General features: G+C 46.2%; 1 protein-coding gene across 1 annotated transcript; it reads right to left on the bottom strand.

Moving 5' to 3' along the window:
- Nucleotides 1-2,653: 2,653 nt before the first annotated feature.
- Nucleotides 2,654-9,314, bottom strand: Sdr9c7 (short chain dehydrogenase/reductase family 9C member 7). The gene is made up of 4 exons (XM_048349965.1): nucleotides 9,014-9,314; nucleotides 6,355-6,613; nucleotides 5,592-5,755; nucleotides 2,654-2,871 (listed from the first exon to the last, which is right to left on the bottom strand). The coding sequence occupies exons 1-4, from the start codon at nucleotides 9,312-9,314 to the stop codon at nucleotides 2,654-2,656; spliced, it is 942 nt and encodes a 313-aa protein (XP_048205922.1).
- Between the last annotated feature and the right edge of the window lie 12,688 nt (nucleotides 9,315-22,002).

The following is a 22,002-nucleotide window of genomic DNA, read 5'->3' as shown; positions in this document are numbered from 1 at the left end:
ATTCAAATTTGGCACCATGAACAGAAGTGCTGCAAACAGCCTAGTCACTTGCATGCTGGGCCCTGCAACCAATGAAATTACCTTGTATGTTTACAGATATAATTAAGTTACATTTTACTATTCTCAGATTCAGCCAGATGTTGCAGAGCTATAGACATTTTAATTAAAAATATATTTGACCTTTATTATATGACCACTTATCAAGATCAAATAATTTTCTGGGCACCAGTGGCTCATGCCTGTCATCCTAGCTACCCAGGAGGCTGAGAACTAAGGATTGCAATTCAAAGCCAGCCTGGGGAAAAAAAGCCCGTGAGACTCTATTTCCAAAATAACCAGCAAAATGCCAGACTGGAGATGTGCCTCAAGAGGAATAGAGCCAGTTGTTAGTAAAAAAGCTGAGTGAATGCCTAAGGCCTTAAGTGTACACACACACACACACACACACACCCCAAATAATTTTTTTCCCATGGGGCATTGTGGTACATACCCATAATTCTAGCCCTTAGAAGGCAGAGGCAAGAGGAACTTAAGTGTGAGGCCAGCCTAGGCTACATAGTAAAGTCCAGGACAGCCTAAGCTACCTAAAACAGACAAACAAACAAGGGCTGTAGTTATATTTCATTGATAAAGTGCTTACCTAGCATGCTTACAGTTCTGGATTTCCAGCACCACTGAAAAAAAATTTTTTAACAGAACTTTATATGACCCAGAAGTTTAATTAAAAAAAAAAATAGGACAGGTGTCAGTGGCTTATGCCTATAATCCTAGCTACTAAGCAGACTGAGCTTTGAGGATCGCAGTGCAAAGCCAACCTGGGCAGGAAAAATCCATGAGGCTCGTATCCCCAGTTAACTACCAGAAAACCTAACGTGGCACTGTGGCTCAAGTGGCAGAGCGCTAGCCTTGAGCTGAAGAGCTAGATCAGGGACAGTGCCCATGCCCAGAGTTCAGTGCCCACGCCCAGAGTTCAAACCCATCGCTGACAAAAAAAAAAAAAGCTCCAGCCAGTGCCAAGACTTACACTTATAATCCTAGCTGCTCAGGAAACTGAGATGGGAGGATTGTTCAGACTGAGCTTTGAGGATCGCAGTGCAAAGCCAGCTTGGGCAGAAAAGCCCAATTATCCATCAACAAACAAACAAAACTAGAAGTAGAGTTGTAGCTCAAGTGGTAGAATACCAGCCTTGTGTGAAAAAACTAAGAGACAGCACCCAGGCCCCGAGTTTAAGTCCCAGGACAAGTGTGTGCACGTGTGCATGTGCGCGTGCGCACACATACACACACGCACATCAGTTAGTTCCATGATTACTTGAAGATATTAGTAACTTTGTTAATTTACTCTCCTGGAACTAAAAAATAACTCTGTCCTGAGAATATTTGACTTCCGCCTCTGTTTTGGCCACAGATACAATAGTGAAATGGGGTGGGTAGATCATTTCTCCCTCTGAGTATTAGTTACTTCTCCTATAGAACTATCCATGACTTCCAGGTGCCCAGGTGTAATCATAATCATTTAGGTCCTTGAAACCAATACCTAGTTCTGGGCCCTATCTCAGGTTACTTGAATTGGATTTCTGTCATTGGGTCCCATAGATACTTTGCACTAATTGGGTGCCTATGTTGTGCAGCCTACTTGTGCACCCCAGCTCTGTTTAAAATTTGTTTGCTGATTTCTGTTCTTTCTACCAGTAGTACCTAATCTCAGAGGCTACACATTATGCTAAAACAAAACCACACAAAACAAACAATAAAAAAGCCAAGACCATGGTTTTATCATCTTCATCTACCCCCAGAACTTTCATAGTGCCTGGTAGGTAGTTATCACCCAATAAATATTTGAAGAATTATTAATCAATGGCGATTAAATAAGTGAATATTATTTCAAGTGGATCCCAGTCACCTACAATAGAAAAATGTAAAGAGGAAAAAAGGATTTTAGATTTGCCAGATATGTGCTTACTTCTGGATGTCCTACTATGTGCTTCATAGTAGTCGTGTGCATAAAGTTAGTGTCTGAGAGGCCTGTGGGAAGGGGTGAGGTTCCCTCATGAATTAGACTCTCCAGGGAGTTTCCCAGAGGGCAACAACTGTGATTCATCAGAAGCCAGTTTTCCCCTCCTTGATTTTTCCTTCTTCCTGTTTTTTAATTTATTTTTTTGTCATTTGTGGGGCTTGAACTCAGGACCTAGGCACTGTTCCTGAGCTCTTTTGCTCAAGGCCAGTGCTCTCCTATGTTGAGCTGCAACTCCACTTCTGTTTTTTAAATGGTTTATTAGAGATAAGAGTCTCACAGGGACTTTTTGGTCTGGGCTGGCTTCAAACCCTGATCCCCAGATCTCAGCCTCTCGAGGAGCTAGGATTACAGGTGTGAGCCACCAGCACCTGGCCCTCCTTGATTTTTTTAAGTCCAGAAAAAATTCACACCCTGCCTGGGTGACAGTTGGGGCTAGGCCACTGGTCTTTAAAGCTGTAAAGGCCATCTCAAGTTTCTGGGGGTTCCAGTGGGTGGAAGAGGCATTGTCCCTGTGGGTATCAGCCAAGAACAGCATCCTTCACAGTCAATACCCTTGGGAGGTCTGATTTTACCTCTTGTGACTCCACAATCCTTCCTCCCACCCCCCCTGCTGATCACCTATTGAGCCTCCCAGGTTCAGACACTGTCCGCTGGCCTTGGGAGGTATCGGGAGAGGAAGAAATCTGTCACAGCAGTTGGCAGTTTAGCCAGTGGGAGGTAGAGGAGTTTGACATCCAGGCCAGGGTTGTAGCGGATACGGGGACTCCGGGAAACGACGGCGTGCTCCATGCTATTGGTAACATCGCTGATTCTTGGTTGTGACTGACGGGCAAAGTTTACTAAGTTGTCGGTGTCTGTTTCAGAGTACAGATGGGGAGAGAAAGGAGAGCCTGTTAGTCTTCATAAAAGATGGTTTCTTTTGAATTTTCCCCTTTCCACCCAGTCCTCGGTCATAAGGACATCACAGATGCAAACCCACTTGGGGGTCCAACAGATGAGCTTACAGTGTACTCCCAGGTGGAGACCCTTGAGGGTAGAGTATGCTGGTGGTACAAGCCTGCCAGGATTCACAGGCCATACAACCCCTCACCAGGACCCACCCTGGGACTCTGGGACATGTTGGGGGGACTCAGATTTCAGTGAGATCCTGAGAGGCAGACCTCCCTGACAAAGAATTAAGACTGGGAGTAGAAGCTGTCCTGGATGGAGTGGTCCAGGCAGGCAGTGAACTCATATCCTCAGGGTCCAGAACCTTCTGGGACTGGGAGAGGACAGGACAGAGGCACTCACATGCTAACATTCCGATTCTGAGGAATCCCCTGTTTCTTCTTGGAGAGAATAATCATTGGAGTGATAACACTAAGCTATACTTTGAGGTCCTCAAAATAGTCACACTGTCAAAAGCCAGAGTTGTCTATAAGTGACAATGTCCTAGGATGCCTTTGACCTTGAACGTGGAGTGAGTTCTTCACCAGCAAGGTCAGGCTCAGGGTATTTAGGGCTCTGGCACTCCTTGGGGCCAGGAGGATGGAGAGGAGTCTCCCAGGTAGTGGGTGGAAGAATCTCAATCATGACAGGCACTACAAAACACTGTGTGTGCGTACATATGCACATGCCAATACTGGGGCTTGAACGGAGGGCCTGGGTGCTGTCCCTGAGCACTATTGCTCATGGCTAGTGTTCTACCACTTGAGCCTCAGCTCTACTTCTGTATATTTAGTGGTTAATTGGAGATAAGAGTTTCACAGACTTTTTTTTTTCTTTTTTTTTTGCTTGAGCAGGCTTCAAACCTTGATGCTCAGATCTCAGCCTCTTGAGTTAGAATTACAGGCATGAGCTACCTGTGCCCAACTTACCAGTCTTTTGAAGAACCTGAAATTGATAACAGCCAACTTCACCCCCCAAAAAAAGATTGCTTGGCACCACCGCCACAAACTTGCCATTCCAATTGTTCTTCTGGGGACTTATATTTACTTCTCATAACTAATTGCTGATGAGAAAATGGAAAGGTTGTGTAATTTGCCCAAAGCTAGTAGATAAGCTATACCTGGGCAGCCTAGAGCTAGCTTAGCCATGGCTGAAACTTGCTTCTTGGACATGTTTATGCAGGCAAGGAAGATAGATAAAGAAAACTGTGTTAGAGAAATTCAGGAGTAGGCTACTGAGGCCTGGAGGGAGGAGGGGTAAGCTGGGTGTGCAGTTGTTTTGCTCTGGAGAAAGAGAAAGTATTAGACAAGCACAGTGCAAGTTCTACATTCCCCACTAGATAGGCAACAGGAGAAGAAAGATGCCCACCAAGGTTATCTTGGCTAATTGTGCCAGAGCTGGTTTCTGCCACCACAGAGGAGGCTTCTAGAGGTTCCTCAGGCCCCAGGAATGATGACTCAAAAAGACCTAGTGAAGCTGGGTGCTTACTGGTGGCTCGTGCCTGTAATCCTAGCTACTCAGGAGGCTGAGATCTGAGGATCTCAGTTTGAAGCCAACCCAAGCAGGAAAGTCCATGAAACTCCAATTAAGCACCAAAAAACCAAAACAAAACAACAAACAACAAAAAAAAAACCCAGAAGTGGAGGAGTAGCTTAAAGTGGTAGATACTCCAAAGGAATGCCAGACCTTTTGGTCCTCAGTGTGGCCGTCTCTCTCCTGAGGATGTGTCTAGCCGCTGGCCATCCTTCCCCACTGCCCCTCTGGCCCTGTCTTCTCATGTTTCCCATTGGGTAGACATTCCAGTGATCCTCAAACTGTGTAGCACAGTCTACGCAGCTCCATAAATAGCTGAGTCACCCCTCCTTCAGCCTCCAAGACCCCAACTTTCACAGGCAATCATCTGTTCAGGGAAAGGAAGCAAGCTGCCAAGGGACCTGTGTATTTACTTTCCTTGGTATTTAACAAGCGTGCAGTGCTAAAAGCTTCACACATTAATCCTCGCAGTAACCTGTAAAGCAGGCACCATTAGTAACTCCATTAACAGACTAGAAAATGGAAGCATAGGGAGACCAGCAAATAAGCAGCAGAGTTAAGACTTGAACCCAAGCATTCTGGCTCCATCTGCCATGAATGTGATCACGTCTCTATACTATCACTGTATATTTTCACCTGGCTCACCTGCTCATGGTGTTTGGGAGCAGGTGCCCGGCAGAAACAGATTCTCTACAGACCCTCCTCATCACTCCAGTAGCCATTGTTCTACCTCTTGGCTTCTAAGTCTCAAACCTCAGTCCTGCTCTGCTCACTGCTCTATGGCCTCAGGTACTGACACCCTAGGAGCCTCTGCTCTGTCAGCTGTGAGCTGAATGCCAGTCAACGACCCCAAGATCTTCTTGCTCTCACTTCTTTTTTTCTGAACTGACATTTGTCTTGAACTCAGGATTTGAATGCTGCCCCTTAGCTATTTGGCTCAGGGCTGGTGCTCTACCTCTTGAGCCATAGCTCCACTTCTACCTTTTGGGTGGTTAATTGGAAATAAATGTCTCTTGGATTTGTCTGCCTGGGTTGGCTTTCAACTGTGATGCACAGATCTCAGCCTCCTGAACTTTGGCCCTCTGATAGCCCCCGCTCCCGTCCAGGGACTCACAGGCACGGAAATACTCCTCTCCATAGCTGTCCCGGGTCTCCTGAGGCAGCCGATCCCAGAGCTTACGCATGCGTGACTCCATGCCCTCCGTGCCCAGGATGGATGTCCGATAGTTCCCTGGTTCAATGATGCTCACCTTCACCCCAAAGAAATGGAGCTCACGCCTGGGAAGTTAGAGGGGCACTCAGTCCAGGCATCAATATGACAGTCACCAGGAAGTCACTCTGGAAGGGACCTGTCTCTCCAGGAACTTGGAAGGTACCTCTCCCCCTCGGGTAGCTGTTTCATGCAAACAACCGTGCCTTTGGGGCTCAGTCTCTTTGCCCAGGCAGATCCAGTAATTTGTGTAATCTAGATTAGGCAGACTCAGCAAAGAGACAATCAGTGCAAATCTAGTCCAAGGTATTGCCTCCCACAGGTTTCTTCCCATTCAGCTCCATCTACATCGGGCACCTATGCCCGAGACCATAGTTTCTGTTTAGGGAATGTGTCTCCCTTATTCTTGGGGGAAGAAGGCAGTTTCCTTCATTCTACACCGGATCAAAAGTGGGCCCATCCATCCCACCTTCTCTCCTCATCCCTTCAGCTTTTGGTCCTTGGCGAAAGCTCACTGAGGTCTATCTTCCTTCTACGGTTTGAATTTTCCTCTCCAGAGCTGCTGTACTTGTATGATGACCCCCTCAGCCCTCTTTTTCTGAGCTGGCCCCCCAGCCCCTCCCCTCAAGATCACTACCCAGACAGTGCAGTACCAGGGCCCAATCACCTGATGCTGTCAGAAAAGGCCTCGACACCAAACTTGGAGACACAATAGCCACCGCCAATGAGAGCTATACGACCACCAGAGCTGGACATATTGACCACCCTGCCCCGGGCTTTCTTGATGAGAGGCAGCATGTGAAGAGTGACATCGATGAGTCCCACCAGATTCACATTGATCACTTTTACGAAGTCTTCCTTGGTTAGCCATTCATTGGGACCACTGGGCAGGCCCACACCAGCATTATTCACTAGGGCCCAGAGGCCTGGGGGTGAGATAGAGAGAGAAAGAACCACACAGAAATCAGCAGCATCTCTAGAAAAACACAAGGGACCATTACATACTAGCTCAGGGCCACCAAGAATGGTCTGGGCTGAATGCAGGGAACAGGCTGGGAAAGCAGGTGGAAAGAGGAGGGGTTCCCCCTTGAGGAATTCTTTTTTTTTTTTTTTTTTTTTTGCCAGTCCTGGGGCTTGGACTCAGGGCCTGAGCACTGTCCCTGGCTTCTTTCTGCTCAAGGCTAGCACTCTGCCACTTGAGCCAAGCGCCACTTCTGGCCGTTTTCTATATATGTGGTGCTGGGGAATCGAACCCAGGGCTTCATGTATGCGAGGCAAGCACTCTTGCCACTAGGCCATATCCCCAGCCCCAGGAATTATTTCTTAATTAGTTCATTCAACAACTATATATTGAGTTTCCTAGGTGGAAGTTTTATTCCAGTAGAGAAAACACATAATAAAAAATTTAAAAATAGGTTTAATGTATAATATATTGGAAAAGGATAAATGCTAAGGAAGAAAAAAAGGCAAAGAGCTACTGTTTGGCTCCTTCTGGACACCTGTTCTTTCCTATCCTTTGCCCACACCTTGTATGCTAGAAGTCTTCTGGTCCTCACACAATCTTGCTCTGGCCCCATCCCATAGGTTGTTCCCCGCCCCCACCCCCCACTTTTTTTTTAGTCAGTCCTGGGGCTTGAACTCAGGGTCTGGCCACTGTCCCCTGAGCTCTTTTGCTCAAGGCTGGCACTCTACCACTTTGAGCCACAGCTCTACTCTTATCTTAGAGATGAGTCTCACAGACTTTCCCACCCAGGCCAGTTTTTAACCGCGACCCTCAGATCTCAGCTCCCAATGGCAACAGTCACTTAGATGGGGGTGCTAGCATCCACAGTGACATTAGGAAGAGATCTGCCTCTCCCTTACCCTACTCTTGGATCCAGCCTCTTGTTCCCTTGCGCCTGCCCCTAGCCTGATCCCTATAAGAAATGTATTTGTGTGAGGCACTAGTGGCTCACAGCTAAAATCCTAGCTACTCAGGAGGCTAAGATCTGAGGATTGTGGTTCAAAGTCAGCCCAGGCAGGAAAGTCTGTGACACTCTTATCTCTAATAAACTACTCAGAAAAAGCTAAAAGTGGTGCTGTGGCTCAAGTAGTAGAGTGCTAGCCTTGAGCACAGAGAGGCTCAGGAAAGGAGCCCAGGCCCTGAGTTTAAGCCCCAGGTCCAACAAAAGAAAGGAAAGAAGGAAGGAGGAAAGGAAGAAAGAAGGTTTTGTTTTTTTTTTTTTTTTTGGCCAGTCCTGGGCCTTGGACTCAGGGCCTGAGCACTGTCCCTGGCTTCTTCCTGCTCAAGGCTAGCACTCTGCCACTTGAGCCACAGCGCCGCTTCTGGCCGTTTTCTGCATATGTGGTGCTGGGGAATCGAACCTAGGGCCTCGTGTATCCGAGGCAGGCACTCTTGCCACTAGGCTATATCCCCAGCCCAGAAAGAAGGATATATTTGTACTTCTTTAGTGCTGATATTTTGCTTTTTTTTTTTTTTTTAAATAAATACTGAGATTTAAACTCAGGGCCTTGTATTTACTAGCTGGGCTCTCTACCATGTGAGCCACATTCCTAGTCCTTTCTCCTTTATTTATTTATTTATTTTTGTTTTAAAGAATCTCACAATTATGCCCAAGCCAGCCTGGATCATGATCTTCAAATTTATCCTTCCTGTGTTGCTGGGATTCAGGCACACATCACCACACCCAGCTTTTTTATGGCTGAGATAGGGCCTTATGAACTTTTTTGCCCCAGCTGGCCTCAAACTGTGATCCTACTGATCTCAGCATCCTGAGTAACTAGCTATACACATTCAAGCCACCACAGTTTGATAGTAGGACTTAAGTCTCTGAGAGACACTTCATCTTCAAGGGTTTGGACATCCAGAACATATCTTCCCAGCCTCAATTCCTACTGAGACTTCTGCTCTGTCCCTCTGAATGTCTGGGAGAAATACCTTTCTTTCATAATCACCTCTGCATGGGAAAATGCCAAGCCATGCAGTGGTTTCCAATCCCACTGGCCCGGCCTCCCAGCCCATTGCCCGTTCCCTACATCACCTCTGCCACCTCATTTGGACATCCATGGCTCTGGTGTTGTCAGATGCTGAGAGAGAGAGAAAGAGGGAGGGAAAAAGAGAGAGAGAGAGAAAGAGAGAAAGAGAGAGAGGAAGAGGAAGAGGAGGAGGAGGAGGAGGAGGAGGAGGAGGAGGAGGAGGAGGAGGAGGAGGAGGAGGAGGAGGAGGAGGAGGAGGAGAATAAATGGGAAAAGCCAAAGAATGCAATTCACCACACCATGTAGAAAGAGAATAAATAGAAAAAGCCAAAGAATGCAGTTCACCCCACCTTGTTCGCCCACTTGGTCCCTCACCCACTGGGCCGCTGCATTGACGCTCTCAGTCTTGGTGACGTCCAGGATGATGGTCTGTAGCTGGTAGGAAGTATCCTGCTGAAGTTTCTGAGCCCCCTCTTCAGTTAAGCAAGCAGCCAGCACTCGCATGCCCCGATCAACCAGCTGTTTAGCCAGCAGGTTCCCAAAGCCCGAGTCACAGCCAGTGATGAGAACATACTTCTCTGACAGATTGCGAACCAGGTTACAGTTCTTAAACCAGCGATACATAAAAGAGAAGTCCGTGAGTGCCGCCATTGATTAGCGGGGAGCTGATAGTTCAAGAGACAGCCAGAAAGGATGGTCCTTGGGAGCCCGCTGACAGGGTGCTGGAACCCACGAGAGAGGAGAGTTTCTAGTCTTTGCAACAGATGCAAGCAAGGCCCTGGGTGAGCCACTCTATAATTTTATAGGTGGATGCATCACCACACCAATTAGCCCAGATACGAGAAATTCAAGTCCAACCTGAAGCCTTGTCACCTCTGACAGTCCTGGGGACTACTTCTTTCTCATCCTTTGCTCTGATGGGTGAAGGGACTCAAACTGGGAAAGATCATGCAAGGTGGTCATTCACTCAAGTGGCAAGAGAGGTTGAATGAGAAGAGGATTCAGTCCACACTGAAAAAAAAAAAAACCCAACCAAACAAACAAGAAAAAAAAAAGGGCTGGGGATATGGCCTAGTGGCAAGAGAGCTTGCCTCGTATACATGAGGCCCTGGGTTCGATTCCCCAGCACCACATATACAGAAAACGGCCAGAAGTGGCACTGTGGCTCAAGTGGCAGAGTGCTAGCCTTGAGCAAAAGGAAGCCAGGGACAGTGCTCAGGCCCTGAGTCCAAGGCCCAGGACTGGCCAAAAAAAAAAAAAAAAAAAAAAAAAAAAAAGAAAAAAAAAACCCACCCCTGGTCATCATTGTAGGCACTTAAAAGTGATTTCTATTATGAGGGGAAAATTAAGATGAATCCATCAATGCAAAAACAAATAAAAATCAGACTATGTCCTCCATGCCCCCAAGAGGAAAGACAGCCCAGATGGTCAGCTCTTGGGAGATTTGAAGTGAGTCTCTCCATTAGGAGAGGTGAAGAAAACACAGATTTCACCAGACTGGGTGTGTCTCTCTTGTCTTGAGGTCAGAGGCAGGAGGAGCCTTCTACAAGGAACTCTGGAAAAAAAAAAAGGCCCAACCTCCAGGAAACAGAAAGACTTGAGGCAATCAGGACCTGGATCCTTAGGTCATCAACAAAGGTTCTCTAGTCCAAACTATTTCAACTTTTTACCCATCCCGCAGCTCTTGGTGACCAGGTCAATAGGGAGACACCACCAGGCTAAAAGCCCACAGCTTCTCAGATAGAGTCCCAAGCAGAGCATCTTCCTTCCATCTTAGGGACCAGGCACATTCTGAGTGGACACCAGCTAAGCAGCCTGGAGGGAAGTGGAAACCTGGGAGGAAGGGATTATTGAAGCCTCTGATGCTGTGACTAATTGGATTCACAGAGGGAAGAAAGGCTAGCAGTCAGTGACTTGAAGGTACAGAGCCAAGGAGAGACAGAAAGTACAGGTAGTAAGCGAAATCAAGAGGCAGGAAACTTTGGTATTCATCAGGCAAGAAGGCAGCGCAAGTGGGACTGGGAATGTGGCTTAGTGGTAGAGTGCTTGCCTAGCATGCTTGAAGCCCTGGGTTCCATTCCTCAGTACCACATAACAGAAAAGGCTGGACATGGTGCTATGACTCAAGTGGTAGAATGCTAGCCTTGAGCAAAAGAAGCTCATGGACAGTGCCTAGGCCCTGAGTCCAAGCCCCAGGACTAGAGGGGGAAAAAAAGAAGGCAGGGAGTAGATGGCTTTAGTCTGAATATCACTAAGACTGGGGTCCAGCCCAGTGATGGTGAGTTCATGCATCTGAGGAAGGGAAGACATGGGCAGAGCCCTAAGCATTGAAAAGGATGAAATGTAGGAGTGGGAGAGGCTACTGCATTTGAGGGCCAAGACTTGGAAAATGTCAGAGTTAGGACTTGCAAGGAAGTAGAGATTCCAGGTGACGGGCAGATAACTCACAGAAGGTAGGAGGGACCTGCTAAAGCATAGGAAAATAAGCCAAGTGTGAGTTATGAGGGACCTCACCCAGGATTACATAACATGACAGGGACAGAATGATGCTGGGATGTAGGGTGGGTCTGTGGCTTAACTTCCAGAGTCACCATTCCTCAGGATGAGTCTCCTCACCAGATTATAGCTTTCCTGTTTAAAGGGTCTGACATAGAAATAGGGTCACAGCTGGGCACTGGTGGCTCACACCTGTATTCCCAGCTTCTCAGGAAACTGAGATCTGAGGATCATAGTTTGAAGCCACTCCCAGGCAGGAATCCAGTCCACGGGACTCTTAACTCCAATTAACCACCAAAAAAGCCAGAAGTGGTGCTGCAGTTCAGTGGTAAAGCACTAACCTTGAGCCAAAAAGCACAGGGACAATGCCCAGGCCTAGAGTTCTAGTAGCAGCCCTAGTAGCAGCACATGGGCACACACGTGTGCATACACACACACAATTGAGGTCACAAAAGTTTCCTACACGGATGGGCAAAGGTTGCATTACCTTGCCCATTTATTTATTAACTCTCTAGAATCAGATAAGCACTTGTCGCTTCAGAGAGGGTCATTACATGATGAGGTATTGCAAGCAGGCCGGTGGCGGTGGGGGGGGGGGTTATGAGATCATGAGCCCGTCTCTGAATTGTGCAAGGTAAACACATGGCCCTCATTCCTTCCCTGAGGTTCAGCACATCCTGTCCTGGATTGAGAGGCAGCCCTCATGTCTTGGGCCTCTTGGATATGAAAACAAGGAAGTTGTGACTGAGAGAAATCAATGACCCTAAAGGGCTGAACAGGCCCAGGGGCAGTGGGCCCCTCCGTTCTTGAGGTCACAGGTGAGATCTAGGGATTGGCTCTGACTCTAGAGAAAGATGACTCAGAAATGATCCAACATAGATCTGGGCCAAGATGAGCTACCTCCTGGGCCTCTCTGTTGAGTCTGGCCAACACAGTGTTCTGAGCTCAAATATAAAAATTCAGGCCATGGAAGCAGGAATGTGGGGGTCTCCTGCAGGTCTGGGAAGCCCCCCAACGTACACACCATGAAATAACATTCTCCCCACTCAGTTGGCATTTGAAGCCTGAGTGATCAGGCTATGGGTGCCCCTCTACTCCCCACTCTCTATTTGCAAGCATCTTCAAAGGACAGAGTCCTTTCTCTCTGCTCCAGGATGTTTCCATTTTGTGGGAGAGTGTGAATGGCCACAAGGTTTCCCCTGAGGAGGCGGACAGGGTATAGCCTGTGTGACCTAAGTCCCCATCCCCTGCCCTCGTGTCCCAGGAAAAAATAGGGACAGAGGGGAGGAGGTAGGAGGCCTACAAAACCCTAGAGACTTCAGAGATTCCCTTCCCACAACACATTGTCTTTCCCCTAGCATTCCACCAGCCCTACAGGCACATCCCAGTTTTGACTTCTCAGAGCCCCGGACTGGCCTTCGGGCATTCCAGTAGACTATAGCTTCTACCAGGAAGGGAGGTATATAGCTCAAGGGGGCAGGTGTTCCAGCCAGATGATTACCAGAGGTAAATATTCCACAGTCTGTGCAGTCTATTGTTTCTGGAAGATTCTCTTGTGTCTTTACAAAATGTTTTCGTATAGATTGAACTCTATTTAGGATAACAAAATGTTGAATGTAATTTTTCTACTTCTAGTAACAATTCCAAATTAGGAGGAAAGTTTCTAAGATTCCCTGGGCCCCACAGCAATACACCCCAAATCTAATCTATTCATGTTCCTCAAGGCAGGCCCCAGACATTACAGTTCGCAAAGAGCTGAGAGTCTTACCTTTCTGGCTTTAGTTTCTTCTTCTTTTTTTTTTTTTTATTATTAATTGAACATAAATTTTTTACAAGGTGTTGTGCAAAGAGGGTGCAGTTACATAGTAGGGCAGTGTGTACATTTCTTGTGATATCTTACAACCTGTTTTTCCATCCCTTGTCTAGGTCAGGTAGACACATATGCAATATACAATGTATCAAGCACATATACAGTGTTCACAGACTTGGTCTCTACTGTCTCTCCGTCTCCCTTTGTTAACAGTCATATATCAGGGAGATCATGCCCCTTTGTTTTCTGTGTTCTAGGCTTGTCTCACTCAACATTATTTGTTCGAGTTCTGACCATTTCCCTGCGAATAACAATATTTCACCATTCCTAATCACTATGTAGTATTCCATTGTGTATAAGTACCATATTTTTTTGGTCCATTCATCTGTGGAGGGGCATCTGGGTTGTTTCCATATTTTGGCTATTGTGAATTGTGCTGCGATAAACATGGAAGTACAAACGTCTTTTTGATATCTTGGGTTTTGCTGTTTAGGATAGATGCCTAGGAGTGGTATGGCTGGGTCATAGGGTAGGTCTATATTGAGCTTTTTTTTTTTTTTTTTGGCCAGTCCTGGGCCTTGGACTCAGGGCCTGAGCACTGTCCCTGGCTTCTTCCCGCTCAAGGCTAGCACTCTGCCACGTGAGCCACAGTGCCGCTTCTGGCCGTTTTTTCTGTATATGTGGTGCTGGGGAATCGAACCTAGGGCCTCGTGTATCCGAGGCAGGCACTCTTGCCACTAGGCTATATCCCCAGCCCCTATATTGAGCTTTTTGAGAAACCTCCATACTGTTCTCCAAAGTGGTTGTACTAATTTGCACTCCCACCAACAATGGAGAAGGGTTCTTCTTTCCTCACAGCCCCTCCAGCATTTGTTGTTTCCTGAGTTCAGAGTATAGGCCATTCTAACTGGGGTGAGGTGGTATCTCAGGGTTGTTTTTATTTGCATTTCCTTTACTACCAGGGATGTTGAGCATTTCCTCATGTGTTTCTTTGCCATTTTTATATCTTCTCTTGTGAAGTCTCTCTTTAGCTCTTTTGCCCATTTCCTAATAGGCTTATTGGGCTTGGAGGGGCTTAGTTTTTTGAGTTCTCTGTAGATGACAGATATCAGGCCTTTGTCTGTTGCTGTGCTGGTAAATATCCTTTCCCATATCGTTGGCTGTCTTTCTGTTTGGTGGCTATGTCCTTAGCTGTGCAGAAACTTTTTAATTTGTAGTAGTCCCATTTGTTGAGTCTTTCCCCTATTTGTTGTGCCCCTGGGACTCTATTCAGGAAGTTCCTTCCTGTGCCGATAAGTTCTAGTGTCTTTCCTACTCTGTCCTTCAGTAGTTTCAAGGATTCAGGTCTGATGTTGAGGTCCTTGATCCATTTTGAGTTGATCTTGGTGCATGGTGATAGGCTTGGGTCTACTTTGAGTTTTCTGCATATGGCTGCCCAGTTCTCCCAGCACCAGTAGTTGAAGAGGCTATGTTTATTCCATTGTATGTCTTTAGCTCCTTTGTCGAATATCAGTTGGCTGTAAGAGTGCGGTTTTATTTCTGGGTCTTCAATTCTAATCCACTGGTCTTCCAATCTGTTTTTATACCAATACCATGCTGTTTTTGTTATGATGGCCTTGTAGTAGAGCTTGAAGTCTGGTAGTGTGATACCTCCTGCACTATTTTTTTTGCCTAGAATTGCTTTGGCTATTCTAGGTTTTTTGCTGTTCCATATGAATTTATGGATTGGTTTCTCTATTTCAGTGAAGAATGTGGCTGGGATTTTGATAGGTATTGTATTGAATTTGTATAACAATTTGGGCAATATGGCCATTTTCACTATATTGATTCTGCCTACCCATGAGCATGGGAGGTCTTTCCATCTCCTTGTGTCTTCTTTGATTTCCCTTATTAGATTTTTGTAGTTTTCATTGAATAGGTCCGTCACATCCTTGGTTAAGTTGATCCCTAGGTACTTTATTCTTTTTTTGGCTACTGTAAGTGGAATTGTTTCCATAATTTCCTTTTCTGTTTGTCTATTGCTGGTGTACAGAAAAGCTGATGACTTTTGTGGATTGATTTTGTATCCTGCTACTTTGCCAAATTGGTTTATTAGGTGTAGGAGTTTGGGTACTGAGTTTTTTGGGTCCTTCAGATATAAGATCATGTTGTTTGCGAATAGGGATAACTTGATTTCTTCCTTGCCGATGTGGATCCCTTTGATGTCCTCCTCTTGCCTTATTGCTATGGCTAGGGATTCCAGCACTATGTTGAACAGAAGTGGGGAGAGTGGGCATCCTTGTCTTGTTCCTGAGTTTAGGGGGAATGATTTAAGTTTCTCTCCATTTAATATGATATTAGCAGTTGGTCTGTTGTATATGGCTTTTATTGTTTTGAGGAATGTTCCATCTATTCCTGTTCTCTCCAAAGCTTTTAATAGGTATGGATGTTGTATTTTGTCAAAGGCTTTTTAGGCATCGACTGAGATAACAATGTAATTCTTAGTTTTAGATCTGTTTATGTGGTGAATTACGTTGATTGATTTACGGATGTTGAACCATCCTTGTGACTGAGGGATGAAGCCTACTTGGTCATGATGTATGATTTTCTTGATCAGTTTCTGGATCCTGTTAGCTAATATTTTATTGAGGAGCTTTGCGTCTGTGTTCATTAGTGATATTGGTCTGTAGTTCTCTCTTTTGGTTGGGTCTTTGCCTGGTTTGGGAATGAGTATGATATTAGCTTCATAGAATGAGTTTGGGATTTCTCCCTCTGTTTCTATTTCACGGAAGAGTTTGAGGAGTACTGGTATTAGCTCATCACTAAAGGTTTAGTAGAATTCGTTGGTGAATCCATCTGGGCCTGGGCTTTTCTTTGTTGGGAGGTTCTTGATTACCTCCTGTATCTCACCGCAAGTTATTGGTTTATTTAGTTGATTTATTTCTTCTTGGTTCAGTTTGGGCAGTTTGTACTTCTCTAAGAATTGATCCATTTCTGTAAAATTATTGTTTTTTGCTGAGTAGAGGTTTTGGAAATAGCTCCTTATGATTGTTTGAATATCGTGTGTACTTGTTGTAATTTTTCCGGTGGAGTCCCTGATTTTGCGTATATGAGGCTCTTCTCTTCTTTTTTTGGTAAGTCTTGCAAGGGGTCTGTCAATTTTGTTTATTTTCTCAAAGAACCAGCTTTTAGTCTTATTTATTTGTTGAATGGTCTTTCTATTTTCAATCAGATTTATCTCTTCTTTAATCTTTGTGATCTCTCCCCTCCTAGTCGTTTTAGATTCTGTCATTTCTTGTTTCTCCAGTTGTTTTTGTTTCATCGTGAGGTTATTCACCTGCTCTGCTTCCATTCTTTTAATGTGGGTGCTGAGTGCAATGATCTTGCCCCTAAGTACTGCCTTAGCTGTGTCCCATAGGTTTCTTTGTGATGTGTTTTCTTTGTCATTGTGGCTTATGAATTCGTTGATTTCATCTTTAATTTGGTCTGTGGCCCAAGTGTTGGATAGCAGAGTGGGGTTTAGCCTCCAAGAGTGTGCATAGTGTCTGTGGTTTCCTTTGTTGTTGAGGGTTACCTTTAATCCACTGTGATCAGATATAATACATGGGATGACGTCAATACTTTTGTATTTGCTGAGGTTCTTTGTGTGGGCTATAACGTGGTCTATTTTGGAATATGATCCATGGGCTGCTGAAAAGAAGGTGTATTGGGTCTCTGTAGGGTGAAAGGTTCTATATAGGTCTGTTAGATCCATTTGGGAAATGGTGTTATTTAGGTCCTCAGCTCCCTTACTAATCCTCTGGGTGTTGGATCTGTCTCTTGGAGAGAGAGTATTAAAGTCACCCACTATAATTGTGTTTGCGTCTATCTTGCTCTGTAATTCTGTGAGAATTTGCTTGATATATGTCGGGCCTCTTTTGTTCGGTGAGTATACATTTATCACCGTGATTTCTTGATTCTGGATTTTTCCTTGTATTAATATGTAGTGTCCTTCTTTGTCATTTTGAGTGGACTTTAAAGAGAAGTCCAGCTTGTCTGAGATCAGAATGGCTACACCTGCCGTTTTGGTGGGTGCATTTGCTTGGTAGATCTTGCTCCATCCTTTCATTCGAAGCCTGTTTTTGTCCCTTGCTGTAAGGTGGGTCTCTTGTAGGCAGCAGATGTCAACTTTTTGTTTGCGAATCCATTCTGCCAGTCTGCTCCTCTTAATCGGGGAGTTTAAGCCATTTATATTTAAAGAGATCAAGGATAAGGGTGTTTTTTCTCCTTCCATTTTCTTGTTGGGCTGTTTTTTCCTCTTTTTTTTTCTTCTTGTCTTTAGTGAGCTGGTCTTTCTGCTGGGCTTTGGCTATTGAAGTTTCTTTCTGATTCTGTCTGTGTGTCTTTTACGATCTCTGTTGGGTGGGGTTCCCCTCTTAATATTCGCTGTAGGGCTGGTTTTTTATTCACATACTCCTTTAGCTCCTCTTTGGTGTGGAAAGATCTGGTTCTCCCTTCGAATGTGAACTCCAATTTCGCTGGATATTTGATCCGAAGTTGTAAATTGTTATTCTGAAGTACTTGGATGGTGTTCTTCCACTCACTTCGAGCTTGGTAACTTTGTGTGGATGAGTCGGATGTTATTCAAATCCTCTTCCCATTGAAAAAAGTTTCCTTCTTCGCTTTGGCTGAATTCAGAATTTGCTCTTTAATCTTGAGGTCTGTAGTCTTGAATATTATGTGCCTTGGGGTGGTTTTCCTGGGGTCTGGCCTGCCAGGTGTCCTATAGGCTTCGGTTACCTGGATGGGGTCCCTTGTGAGATTGGGGAAGTTTTCTGCAATAACTTTATTGAGAACATGATTAAGCCCTCTGTTCTGGCATTCGGCTCCTTCTTCTATTCCAATTATGCGCAGATTATATCTCTTGTCTTTGTCCATTAGTTCCTGGATTAGTCTTCCCTGAAGCTTCACCTTTTCTTGGAGTGTGGTCATTTTCTGGTTGTTGTCAGCTGCTTCATCGTCCAGGCGAGAGATTCTGGATTCTATATGGTCCACTCTTTGTGTTATGGTTTCAATTGCGGAGTTTATGGATGTCAGAGAGCTATTTATGGTTTTCATATCAGCTCTGATCGTGGAAATTTCTTCCTTTAAAGAGTTGTATTTTAAATCTATTTTTTCATGCATTTCAATTCTCAGGATGTAGAGATTTTCTTTAAAGGCAGCTTGCATTGTATCCATTTTTGCTTCCATTTCTTTAAAGGAGGCTTGCATTGTATCCATTTTTGCTTCCATTTCTTTCTTAGCTTCCTGGGTGTCCTTCCAGATTTCTGCTCTAAACTCCTGGAATTGTTTTCTGATTTCATTTCTGACGCTTTCGATCATTCCTGTTAACATGGCCTCATTTGCTTTTTTAGTCTCCATCTCCTCTTCAGTCGTGCTGCTTTTTGGAGCTGGCAAGTTGGCTTGCCCTTTGATGAACTGAGTTATGTTTCTTTGTGATTTGCGCATCTGGAAATCTGTGGATGGCTTCTCAGGTTTGGTTTGTAGCTCTTTCCTCCCTCCTGTGTATGCGTGTCTACGGCAGCAGATGCTGCCGCTATGGCCCCGCCCACCAGTGCAGGGTACGCCTACCAGAGTGGGCCCTGTCGCCGGGGGCCCCGCCCTCCTGTGCGCTGTTGTCCACTACAACATGCACTTTAGCGGGATATGCCTCCCAGAGCGAGTCCTGGGTTGTTGGGTTGTGCTTGTGCCCTCCCGCGAGTCCGTTGGGGGAGGCGGTATGTGTGGGGCCCAGTGGGATCGACTGTCCGGTGTGGCTTGGCACCCTCAGACCTCGCCCTCCGCTGGGACGAGGGGGACGTGATCAGGCTCAGGTGTCCCTGCTGGGCTGGTATTGCCCACCAGCGCCTGTGATTTTAGTTGTAAGAGTCTGCGAGGTCCAGGCGCCTCGGGTGGGGCTTGCCCTGCCGGCCGTCCCCCGGCCCCTGTTGGGAAGGAGACGGGGCCGGTTCTGCCAGTTCAGGAACCTGTGGGGGCTTGGGCCTGTTCCGCCTTTTCCCTGCTAAACTGGCTTCCCAGCGCCTGATGGGAGCTTCCCGCCTGATTTGGGGGTTCTTTGTTCCCTCAGGGGTGGGGAGGGGGAGGGAGGGAGATCTAGCTTCTTTGTCGGGCTTGGGTCTCTCATAGCTGGTCTCCCGTTGGGGGAGGGGATAATGGGGGACTCATTTTTGCTGCTTTGTGTGTGTGTCCCACGCAGCCATTGGCCCTTCAGGGGTTGGCGAAGTGTCGTGGTGGCTTCCCCGTTCCCTCTTTCTGCCGAGCTGGGTTCCCTTGTCTGAACCTGGTGTGGACCCGAACTTCTCGTCGCTGCTGGTGTGTGTCTTGGTCCGCACCCTGCCTTGTGACCGTGGGGTCTCCCCCTATATGAATTCTGCGCTCCTGGCAGCCTGTCTGTCGATCGCCAGGTTCCCCTTTCCCAGCCTGGCCCTGTTTGGGCCAGGGTCGGCTGGTGGGGGGAGGTGCCCTGGAGAATCTCCGGCTCCGTGTAGGTTTTCGGTTCTTCTTTTTTGCTCCTTTTTGTTTTCCTGCGTTTCTCCACTGCTTCTGGATGCTGGTTTTGCTGGGTTCTTGATGGGGTGTTGGGTGTTGGAGTTCCCAGCTCGCTATTCAGTTGGTGCGAGTCGGGGTGCCTCCCTATTCTTTCGGCTCCATCTTTCTCTCTTAGTTTCTTCTTTAAATACTGAGGATTTGGACGTGGAGCTGTGGCTCAAAGTGGTAGAGCACTGGCCTTGAGGAAAAGAGCTCAGGGACAACACCCAGGCACTGAGTTCAAACCTCATTGCCAACCAAAAAAAAAAAAATTATAAATATTGAGGACTCAAGGGCTGGAGGTTTGGCTCAGTTGGTAGAATGCTAGCCAATGAGTGCAAGTGGCAGAGACCAAGGTCAAATCCCAGTCTTAGATATATGTGTGTGTGTATACATACATACATACATATTTCAAACCAGGCATGATAGCATGTGCCTGTAATCCCAACTACTTGGGAAACTGAAGTAGGAGGGTCACTGGATCTCAGGAGTTCAAGTCCAACTTAGGTAACACAGCAAAACTCTGTATCAAATAAAAACAACAAAAAACCAACCAAACCTTGGAGCCTGGCACCAGTGGCTCATGCACCAGCAATTCTAGCCACTCAGGGTGGCTAAGATATGAAAGATAGCAAAAAGGGAGACCTCATCTGAAAAATTACTTAAAGCATAAAAGGGTTGGGGAATGTGGCTTAGGGGATAGAGCACCTACATGGCAAGCATAGCATAAGTTCAAACATCAGTACTATCAAAGATTTGGGTGGGGGAGGGAAGAGAGTGAAACAAGACAGTGATTTCCATTCTAGCAAGCCCTTTTTTCAGTGGTCAGTGAAAGTAGAAGTAAACATCCTCATTTTGCCCGGAGACAGAGCCTGCAGGATGAACTCCAGTAGTGATTGTTAGGTTTTTAAAGTAGGTAGCCGGTAAAGGAGAACGCCACGCGGTATTCAGGCAGGAGAGAAAGTTTATTACTGAACTACTGGCCTGTGGCAGAGGTGATGCATGATGGGAGAGAAAGGAGAGAAGGGGCGACCCCCACCCAGCCCTGCCTTATCTAGGCCAGGGGCAGGGGTGTGGCCAGGTGGATTAGGATGTGATCTCAGGGAAAGGGGAGGTAACTGCCTCCAGGTCTGCTGGTTACCCAGGTAACTGGGTGGAGACTTAATGAGGTGGGGGGCATCTACGTGGAGCCTTCCAGGGACAGACCTTACAGTGATGAAGGTGCAAATAAGGGACCCAGGACTCCAAGAAAATTTGTATCTCTGTGTGTGTGTGCATGCGTGTGTGCGTGTGTACGTGTGTGCATGTGTGCGTGTGTGTGTGTGTGTACTCAGTATGTGTTTGTGTGCATGGGCATGTGCTAATACTGGGGACTGAACTCAGGGCCTGTTCATTGTCCCTTAGCTTTTTCACTCAAGGATGGTTCTCTACCACTTGAGCCATAGCTCGACTTGTGGCTTTTTGGTGATTTATTGGTGATAAGAGTCTCATGGTTTAAAAACTGTCATCCTCAGATCTCAGCCTCTTTTGTAGCTATGATTATAGGCATGAGGTATCTCTGTCCATCTCTATGTCAGTCTTTTGAAGAAACTAGGATCAGAAACTAAGATCAGCTAACTTCACCCCCAAAAGGATTGCTTTCTCTTGCAGAATGGACAGGCAGAGGGCAAGGATTTCAGGAGACTTGGAAGGCAAAACAATAAGGCAAAAAAATCTGATAGAAACGTGAGACACAGAGAAATGTGCTCATTTCCTGCCCCATGGATTTGTAATCCCTCTGTACATCACTTTTATAATAACAATCAAGTAAATCATCATTTTTGTAAGGTTTATTCAAGTAGTTAGCCAATAAAGGAGAATGCCACACGGTATTCAGGCAGCAGAGAAAAGTTTATTCCCGAACAGCTGGCTTGACATGACAGAGAGCAGGGGTGACCCCCATCAGGCCCTGCCTTATCTAGGGCAAGGACGGGGAGGTGTGGCCAGGTGCCTCTAGGTATGCCAGTTACCTAGGTAACACTGGTACTGGGCAGAGACTTTAGACACGCAGGCGGGACATCTCCTTGGAGCCCTCCTGGGGTGGACTTTATAATTTTTAAAACTACTAAAAAGAAAAAAGAAATGCAAGACAAGATTGGGGCAAGTTCAGCTACAAGTCCTGGGCAGCAGCTAGGCTAACATTTACACAGATGATACAGCATGCCTGTTTGAATATCACTTCAAGTATTTTGCATGCACCAGCCTCCTGCTCTAATTCCTATACATTCTGCTTCAGTGGGTCAATTAACTCCCTTCTGCCAATTCCCCTCCTCCAGTAGATCATCAGACTCCATCTCTGTTAGCTTCTCCACATTGCTTTCTCTCTTCTTTCCCTGTCTTGCCCTAGGAAGCTCCCCCAGGTTCTTAGCTGGACTTCTGCAACTGTACCCATCTACCTAGCCTCCCTCCTGCCAAGTTCAATTTGGCATTATAGGTGAGGGGAAGAAA

This window comes from Perognathus longimembris, chromosome 1, assembly GCF_023159225.1.
Source record: "Perognathus longimembris pacificus isolate PPM17 chromosome 1, ASM2315922v1, whole genome shotgun sequence".
In the NCBI taxonomy this organism is placed as follows: domain Eukaryota; kingdom Metazoa; phylum Chordata; class Mammalia; order Rodentia; family Heteromyidae; genus Perognathus; species Perognathus longimembris.
This window is presented reverse-complemented; position numbering and strand designations above follow the sequence as displayed.